The 9,716-nt window shown below is 42.0% G+C and overlaps 1 protein-coding gene across 1 annotated transcript; it reads right to left on the bottom strand.

Moving 5' to 3' along the window:
- Positions 1–306: 306 nt before the first annotated feature.
- On the bottom strand, positions 307–4,011 carry LOC147629636 (ABC transporter G family member STR-like). The gene is made up of 4 exons (XM_086811144.1): positions 2,957–4,011; positions 2,654–2,833; positions 2,267–2,535; positions 307–2,139 (listed from the first exon to the last, which is right to left on the bottom strand). Exons 1-4 carry the CDS (start codon positions 3,434–3,436, stop codon positions 579–581), a joined length of 2,490 nt encoding a protein of 829 aa, XP_086667270.1. The 5' UTR covers positions 3,437–4,011; the 3' UTR covers positions 307–578.
- Between the last annotated feature and the right edge of the window lie 5,705 nt (positions 4,012–9,716).

Below are 9,716 nucleotides of genomic sequence, written 5' to 3' on the forward strand. Positions count from 1 at the left end.
TAAAAACAAAAAACAAACACTTTTTTACTCGAGTCTTTTGTATGCTTGAAGTCATAACTCACAACACCTTGACCTACAGTTCTTACATGATTTGTATGATTAAGAGCCTAGATCACTGTTCATATCAGCTCCATAATTAATGGCTCACTACAAAGACATCACACTAAACCTTTGCAATCATTTGTACCCTTCCTGTCTGTAAGCCTCATTTTACACACACACACACACACACACAATTCTTTGTATGTGCCAAGAATAATAAATAAGTTAATTTTCAACATCTAGAAGAACCAAAGACTAAGGACATTGGAGCTAGAGACATTTTCAAATAATTGCATTTTGCAAATGGACTTTATGTCACAAGAAGTAAAGACCCTCATACCACACTTATTTGGGTGAGGCTTTGGCTTGATGGGAGAGTTAGAGCGAAGCTAGTTGTGGCTGGGCAGTATACATTGTATGAAAAGCTACTAGGAAGGATTGAGGGATAATACTGATGGCCTTCTGAAATAGGTGACGCTTGTGATTTGAGACCATCATAAGATAGCTCACAATATGAGAGAGAGAGAGAGAGAGAGCTACTTGCGTTGGTTTTTGGAGTAAAAGCGCAAGATGATGTAGAAGAGAAGGCGATAGAAGACCCCCCAGGCCAGAAGGATGCCTATGTCAATAAGTATGCTCTTGTTTTTGATAATGTCCATAGTCTGAAGAATATCCTCTCCAACTACATGGCAGCCAGGGGGACGATAAACATTTGAAGCTTGCACAATGCTGCCAAGAGGGCCAGGTGAGGGTACATCCGTTGCACTATAACAAAAGCTATCATGTGGGTGAAATTGGTTGATCAAGAGGGCCTCGAAGGGATACTTGATGGTAGACATGTAGTGTAGCCATATCCAAAGAGAGGGAATGTGGGTTCTCTTGAGAAAGAAACCACAGCTGAGAAAGAAGAGAGCTGTTGAGGCAATCACCATGGAATAGCCTGTGATGTAATTTGGAACAACAGCAGAAATGAAGACTACAAAGGAGTTTGTGGTGATAAGGGAGGCATACAGAATGAGCCAAAACACCCACCATTGACCATTAAGCTTAAGAATAAAGAAGGTGAGAGCAGTAAAGGTTAGGGCCTGAATGGCAAAGAAAGGCAAGAAGACTAGGAGGTTGGCTATGGTGTATGAAGAGGCCCTGTATGCATTGTGCGAGGTTTCACGAATGTAAATGTAGCGCTCTTGTATAAAGGCCGGGACTGCATCATTGGAGGAGAAAAAGAGCAGGCACACTGCAAAAATGAAAAAGTTGAGGAGATTGTTAGCTACTCCTAGACTATTTTTCTGGTTAAGGCGCTTGAAAAGGGAAGATAGCATGATGCTCATGACTATGAAGACTATCTCCCGAGAAAGGAAAAGTTCAGGTGTGCGTATTATGTTGAGCATGTTGCGCCACATGAGCACATAAACCTCACGGACCCATGGATTAGCAAACTTGGGGCCATTGGAGAGTGAAAGTGACTCGGCCTCGGATGAAGAATAGGATCCGATGTCAACCTCAGGATCAACTTCATGAGAGTACTCACGTTCAGATGGTGTGGGTGGATAGGAAGGGTAGCGATGAGGTGTGGGGCCCATTGGAGTGCGTCCCGGGGTAGCTGTCGGTGGCAGTGGGGCCCAAGTGGGTGGTCCAGGTGTCCCCCGAACGGACTCCACCACCTCATTATAAAGCCACACAGAAAAATTCTTGTAGAAGCTTGACGCAAGCCTTGGATCCCGAAAGTTGTTGAGAGGAGTGCGGCGAACCAATGAATTGTCAAAGTTCTCCTCATCCTCATCATAATAGACTCCGTCCACAACACCATCAGCCACCCCAACAGCAGACGGAGTGGTGGCAATGCCAATGTCTTCCCACATGTAGCCGCGCTTATTGAGTGGCGTCCGCCGAATGGGCGTCTTCATGGCCTCTGTTGGTTTCGTACCATAGCGTTGGAATTGAACCAACGGATCAAGTCCAACTGTGGACTCATCATACTCCTTGATCACATCTAACAAATATTCAATGCCATTTTCTCCCTCTGGCACATCACGGCCAAACTCAGCCAAGAAACGATCTAGCTCAAAGGGCGGACCTGAATATATTAACCTTCCCCTGCCAAGACCAAGACCGAACAGCACACTAAACAATTAGCACCATTCACATCACATCTAAACAAAAAATCTAAGACATAATGATGCTTGTCTCTACATTTTTTCCTGCAATATACTTCATATCTCACCGTGCTAAGATAACCATAGAGTTCAGCAGCTCCTGGATCCTGTAAGAGGGCTGATGGATTGTCATAATCACAATGCTGCCTGCTTTGGCTATATCTTTCACTTTGTCCACTACAGTAAATGCACTTGTTGAGTCCAATCCTGAAGTTGGTTCATCCAAAAAAAGCAAGGCTGGCCCATGTATGATATCCACTCCAATAGACACTCGCCTTCTCTCTCCTCCAGACACTCCTCGTACTCCCTCATCTCCAATGTAGGTGTGCATTGCACTCTACATCAGTTTAATGACACAAAACATTAAGGAAAAATACTTACTACAATATGTGAAAAGAGCCTTCATTTTACAACGGATGCATGTGCGTGCCCACAGGAAAGAGAGAGAGAGAGACCTGCAACCCCAGTTTCTCCACCAGCTGATGAACTCGTTCTCTCTTCTGTGTTCTTGAAGTGCTCGGTGGAAGGCGCACCTCTGCAGCAAACATTAAGGTCTCCAGCACTGTGAGCATGGGGAAGAGTTGATCGTCTTGCATCACATAAGCCGAAATCTTCTTCATTTGACTTGTGGTGATCTACAATCCATACACCCAATAAACACATCAATTTTGCATTCAATTAGCTTGCATCCATCGATTAGCAATCGGCTATAAACTTTAAGAAACTAAATTGAAGTCATGCGATAAATTGAGACTAACCTGTTTCCCATCGAAGCTCACATTACCCTGCAGGCTCCCTCTTGCGATTCGCCCTGCCAGGGCATCCAGAAATGTCGATTTGCCGGCTCCGCTGGGCCCGAGAACAGCTGTTATCTGACCCTTTAAGGCCTTCCCTGAGATCTCACTTAGAAGATTGACTTGCTTGCTTATCCGTTTGCCATCCTTCTTCACTTTCTTGGTCACAGCATAAGAGAGGTCCCAGAACTCTAGCCCCATTCCTGGCCTGGCCAATTGCTGTGCTTGGTGATCATAGTTAAAGGCCCTCGTCGCTATATCATCTTTCTCAGTTATCATAGTTCCCAGTGTTTGTAGCTGATACATGTCATCCTGGTACCCATAGTCATGTTGGGATTGCATGTGATGATTATATGCCCCAGCGTGCGACTCTACACGGAGTGCGCTGGGACCAGGATACTGGTGATGCATATGGGTCATGTGTTGATGGTGAATGTACGACATAGTGAAGACACTTGTGTAGGGGTACCTTACAGAAATGGGTGACGGTGGACACTTATGCAAACCTTCACTCGTTCAAACCTCTGCAAAGTTTGCCTTCAAAATTTTGATGGGCACTCAACATTTCTGCAAAACTCTGCAAAGGCTACCATGTACCGGGCAGTTATGCGAGGCTCCGTTTCTGCAGAATTCTGCAAAGATTGCCATCAAACTCATGATGGGCACTTACGGAAAGCTGCCATCGCAGCATGATTTGCAAGCAGTTACGTAAAAACTATGGTGAGCGGCTTGCAAGCTAAGAGAAAGTGAGGAGCTCTTTGCTCCTGCTGTGTTGGGGGGGGGGCGGGGGGTAAAACGGTGCGGGGATTTTGAAATGAAGCTTTGATCCCCATAGTTGATCTGACAAGAGGAAAAGCCCAAAAGAGCTACTGTTGAGAGATAAAACACAGAGAAAGCTATGGCTGAATGACGGGCGAGGTCTACGATGCCTTCCATAGTACATCCCAATGTTTCCCCTTGCATTCAGTTGGGGAGATTATTCCAAAGCCTGTCTGCCTTTTGTTTCAATTAGTCCCCAAAAAAATGGGGCGGGCTCTTAGCCGACATTGCACCCAAAAAAAACCCCCAAAAAAAAGTTCTTTAAAAAAAATACATAATACTAACCTTAGGTTTAATTCAAATTTAGCCTTAGGTTTGGCCCCTCCCACCCATATTTGACCTTAGGTTTGTTAGCCTTAGGTTTGGGTCACATGTTTATTTATTACTCGTCGAGAAGGATCTTACCTAGAATTTCACTTTTTTGGTGTGATTTTTGATTTTGAATGAAGTGGGAACTCCAATCTTGAAAAACTTTGTGCTCCTCTTCCCACATCGATTATATCACCTACATTTTTTTGTCCTTATGGCCCTTACCAGTATTGCCCGCCGCCAATGTTTACCTTGAAAATATTTTTTGTAGCCAAACCAAAAACCTTCAATTATGAAAGCTTGCGACCAAAAACCTTTATCACCATTTTTTTAATGGAAAACTTTACTTTTTCAATTTTGTAACTTAAAAATATGTTTATTATACTTTGAAAAAAAAATCTAAGTGAATGAGAGATTATAGACACATAGCTTACATTTATGTGTTCAAGGTGACACAATTGATAGCTGAAGGGATTCATCTCCAAATTAAAACAATTGAAGGTAGTTAAACCAATTGCACACATGGAGTTTTAAGTTTGCATATACCAAAAATCTCTTTATTAAATCTCTTCAATAAAGTATGGCTACATTAATAATAAAATTTACCTTCTAAAGTGTATATAACCACATATAGAACCTAAAACTAATAGCATAAAAACTTGTCACCATCATCTTTATAAGTGATTTCCCTTTTTATATATAAACTTTCAAGAGGTAAAGCACAAAAGTTTGCAAGTGCATTGTAATGCTTTGCAAGTTTTTTTGTGAACATTGGCCCGCCCATATATGCTATGAGAAGAATGGTTTTGGCGGGTTGGGGAGAGAGGGTTAAAGGATGGTTTTGGGGATTAGGGAGGGAGGGTTAAAGGACGAGGGGTTAAAGGATGGTTTTTGGGGAGGGAGGGTTAAAGGCCGGGGGTGTTCAGTTATTGTCAGGCTTGTTGATGGTGGTGGACGCACAATCAACCTTGATGAACCAATATGTAAGGTGGCTTCGCAAAAGGCAGTGTGTTCAAACCAACCAGGGTAATTGAGTCAATCTAAGCACACATGAACTTTTCTCATGAATCCTCTAAGTGGTTATTTGTTTTTCTTGTAATAGATGGTATCGCTTGGCTTCTTAATGATGGATATTATTTTGTAAGCACTTGTGGTTGAAATTCACGCATTGAACAATCTTTTCTTAATTAGGTGCACATTTGGTTGAGAAAAAAGGTAGGATGGAGTTAATAAAATTGTAGCCAAACATTGGCCTGCAAACAAAGTTGATGAGCTAAAAAACTTAGCTTGTAGAAGTAATCAATGATTTCTGGGAGAGTAAGCCCTTGAACACCATGTAATTATGGGCCAACCTGGCCCATGGTGCTAGTGAGAGGCTGTCTCCCTTTTTTCTTTTAATTGATAGTTCTCCTTGTTGAGGGCTTGATTTATGTCCTGCAGCTTCTGGAGTTCCACCAATAGTTCACCCCTTTCTTTTCTTGGCATTCTGACCGACAACATCTTTGGGTCTTCTCGGGCTAGATCAGCATCTACTTTTACTGCTGTGAGCTCTGCCTGTAAAATGGCAATCATTTCCTTGGCCTCATGCAGCTCGACTTCCACTGCAGTCTTGCTTTCCGGGTCTTCTACACTCCATCCACCCAAGCCTTTTCCTCCTGTATATGTTCTTTGAGGACTTCTTGGTGCTTTGCCCATTCTTTTAGCATGTCTCTTTTGAGGTGGTGCTCACTCTCCCAGGCATATCCGCAGTTATGTTTCTAGAGCATTTAGCTCATTGATGGCATCTTGCTCAAATTAATAGCTCTTTTCCAGTTCGAGCTTGTTCTCCTCCGCTTGAGCTTTAGCCTTATTTTTGTCCTTCAAGGCTACTCTTAACATCTCGCCATACTCTTGGGAGGGTGTGGCATCCTTCACTTCTTGGGTCAGCACCTAGTTCTTCTCTGCAAGCTTCTTGGCCTCCTTCACTTCTTGGGTCAGCACCTAGTTCTTCTCTGCAAGCTTCTTGGCCTCCTTCTCCCAGTGAGCAGCCTTCCACAATGTAGCCTTGCTTATGAAGTCTCCAAGAGATTCTCTACTCTTCATTTCTAGGCCGAAAAAATTCACCTTGAGAGAGATACGGGAGTTCTTTCCCTTTGCTCCATACAAATTTTCCATCTCATTCCACATTGCTTTCGCAGTCTTCATGTTGGCCACATGATGGATGAGATTTTTATCCATATTTAGAGCTATAATGGACTAATCTTGTACATCGTCTTCCACAACTTTGGGATCATCAGAATCCACCGCCTTCGTGCCTTTCACCAAAGGCCACAAAACCTTTCTCATGAGATCATATCGTACTTGGACTTGTCAAGTGTGAAACCCTTCTCCATCAAACGTGTCGATGGAATGTGTATCCTTAGACATGATGATGATGGGATAAGTAGGAGAGGTATTACTACTTGTCTTATAGAATGGAAAAATTAGTGTCTAGCTCTTTAACTACTTGCCTTATAGAATGGAAAGAGCAGTGTCTAGCTCCTTTACTACTTGCCTTATAGAATGGAAAGAGAAGTTTCTATCTCCTTTACAAACCGGGTGTCCCAACATGAGAGAGGAAAAAAAAACAAGCTTAATGATTAATTGTAAAAAATTTCTTATGGCAAAACACAATATAAAGTTTAATGTGAAATAATATACTAAGGAGGTCGACACGTTGACACCAGTCGCCTCAGCTCTACCGGACACCAATGAGTTCCTGAAGTTCAACACCAGTTTGCGATGCCAATTTCCTCATCAACTTCCAAAAATTCATCATCTTCGGGGGGACCTTCGGTGGGATTCAGGAATTGCGCAGAGAACCATCTATCAACGAGAGGAGAGGGTTGATCAGCGAGACCCGATAAAAGGGTCAGTGAGTCGCGGCAATGGAAGGCAATGCACACATGGTGTTGCTGAGGATGATGCAATGTGAGTTGGTGAGTCATGCAACAAGGCTTGCAAAGTCGTCGCCATGATGCAGAATGACTGGGAGTAGGTCACCTAGTAGTGTTGCATATTAAGCAGTGGGAAAAAACAAGAAGCCACTAAGAACACTTGAGCAAGACAATCTTGCCAAATCTTGGCTTTGATACCATGGGAGAAAAAGTGGATGAGCGCAATGGAATCGAGGAGATAAGGATAAGGTGGAGAGAGAGAGAGAGAGAGAGAGAGAGCGCGATGTAGTAAAAAGCTTGTCAAATGCTTTAGCTAAAATCAAGACTTATGAATGCCTTTCTCCTTTCTTCTCTCACACCATATTGAGAGAGAGTTGATCCCTTTATAGTAATAAGGGGACCCTAACTAGGCTAGGGTTTATTACACACAAACCTTATCTCTAACATGAGATGGTTTGCTACACACACACCTTATCTCTACCATGAGCATACGATTTTAACAGTCTCTTTGCATGAAGCACATTGTATTTTGGAATTAGGCTTCCTGGGTTGTTGGCTGTATTGTTTCTGAGGTTTGGTAGCTTTGGGCACCCAATTCAAGTCATTAGGGGGAATAATTTTGAGCTCTAAGAAGACGTTTAGGTAGCCACTATTCTAATTTTTGACCTTGGGGTTACCTTAGGACTTTTTGTTTATGCTGAGGCCATGATGATGATTTGTTTGTGTGAAATGTTTGACTATAACTTGGGAAGTACAAGAAATTTTTAGGAGCCTTCAGTGGTAGGGCAGTCAGGGTGGAAGGTTTTTCGCACTTTTAGAGGGTGTAGGTAATGTATTCCAGGACATAACCAAAAGAGTTTCTTCATTAGGTAGGTTTACAGTTTCATCCTTCCGTCTCGATAGGAGGATATTGAGTTGTTGATCGAAAACTTTCAATGAAGTAGTTCTAGAATCCCAATTAATAGTACATATATAATGACCCCCATCCAATTCGTTCTGAGAAAAACCTCTTTTGATAGTGTTTAAGGAGGAGACATTCCAAAAAATTGCCTTCAACTAGGTGTATGTTATGTCAAATACCATTTTGCACGCACCCACACAATTCACCATTTGGTTACCAACAACTGGTTGCACTTGTGCACTTGTGGAAGAGACAATGGGGGTTTCCCTAGGAAAATCCAAGTCTCATATAAGAAATTAGGTTGTGTTTTTGCACTACAATCTAGAAGATCTAGTTTGCGTATAAAATTGTTACCATCTGGCATATGCAACCACAATCGGGCAAGATTAACTTCCCATTCCTCTTCTTTCTCAATTCTTGCAAAGTTTTTACCCTTTGGCATATGCAACCACAGCTGGGAAGGCTTAACTTCTCATTCCTCTTCTTCCTCAATTCTTGCAAGTTTAGCCATATTTGTGTGCAACGGTTGGCATCTTCATATGAGTTTTTATTGCCTTTCTTTGGCCTCTTTTTGGGCTTCCCTTTGAAACTCCTTTTCTTTCTTAACTTTCTCTTAGGTCCCATGTACTCCCATGAGTTGCGCTTGAGTTAAGGGCCCATAGTAATGGTGGAGCTTGCTGCCTTTAATGAAGGTCTCTAGTTGGACACGTTTCAGAGTTTCTAAGTACACTGCACCGCTCTTGGAGAATTCAGCCACTTTGTAGGGTCCTAGTCCATGAAGTTTTAGATTCTTTTTTCCCTTCTTGATGCTATACATTAATACAAGATCACCCACATGAAACTTGTGTTTCTTCATATTAGCATCAAACCAACGCTCTTGGAGAACTCAGCCACTTTGTAGGGTCCTGGTCCATGAAGTTTTAGATTCTCTTTTCCCTTTTTGATGTTATACATTAATACTAGATCACCCACATGAAACTTGTGTTTATTCATATTAGCATCAAACCAATGCTTCCTTCATCACTTCTTTGTCCACATTGCCACCATTGCATATAGCCTTGCCTCATTTGGGTTTTCCATCTCTACCAATCATTCAGATAGATCATGTTTGTCAAGGTTAGCTTCTTTTGTTTACCTAAATGTAGGGATCAATAGGTTAGTTAATAGGGGTGATCACATCTAGGTCATAAACAATGTGGAAAGGTGTTATTCTTGGAGAAATGTACCCAAGAGTTACATCATGACTCACCATAAACTGACACTTTTTGGAGTTAAGAGAAATTTGATACAGCCTACATAGCTCAAAGACTTTTCTAGGCAATCTATATGTACTTTCTAGAGGAGGTCACTCACAGATCATTCATGAACACTTTTAAGCATTTTCAGAGGAGATCCTTTTGGAACATAGTAGGAGCATTACAAAGAGCATGCTTTTGTAAGCAAAAATACCCTATTGACGAGTAGGAAGGGCCTTCTTATGTTGGTCTTTGGAATCAATCCTTACTTAATTGTACCGTGAGAAAGATGTAGGCCTCTTTCCCCACTACTCTTTCTAATGCATGCTTAGTGTAGGGATGTGGGTAAATATCCTTTATTATATCAACATTCACCCTCTTAATATTGATACATAACCTTCGGTTGATGTTCCTTTTAGTAACTACCAGAATTGGGGACACCCATTCCGTGTGTTGAATCTCATAGATGTATCCTGCATTGAAGATTTTCTAGATTTCCTCTTTGATGAGCTAAGCATATTTTAGATTCATCTCATGTGGCTGGT

The sequence above is a fragment of the Cibotium barometz genome, chromosome 17 (genome assembly GCF_041138505.1).
Source record: "Cibotium barometz isolate CiBa-2024 chromosome 17, ASM4113850v1, whole genome shotgun sequence".
NCBI classification, from domain to species: domain Eukaryota; kingdom Viridiplantae; phylum Streptophyta; class Polypodiopsida; order Cyatheales; family Cibotiaceae; genus Cibotium; species Cibotium barometz.

Bases quoted from the DNA above. Each gene is read 5' to 3' on its own strand.
- LOC147629636 (XM_086811144.1), bottom strand. From the start codon at position 3,436: ATGTCGTACATTCACCATCAACACATGACCCATATGCATCACCAGTAT. The intron at 2,536-2,653 runs GTCTCTCTCTCT...AAACTGATGTAG, and splicing joins TGGAGAAACTGGGGTTGCAG to AGTGCAATGCACACCTACAT. The intron at 2,140-2,266 runs GTGAGATATGAA...TGGTCTTGGCAG, and splicing joins TCTATGGTTATCTTAGCACG to GGGAAGGTTAATATATTCAG.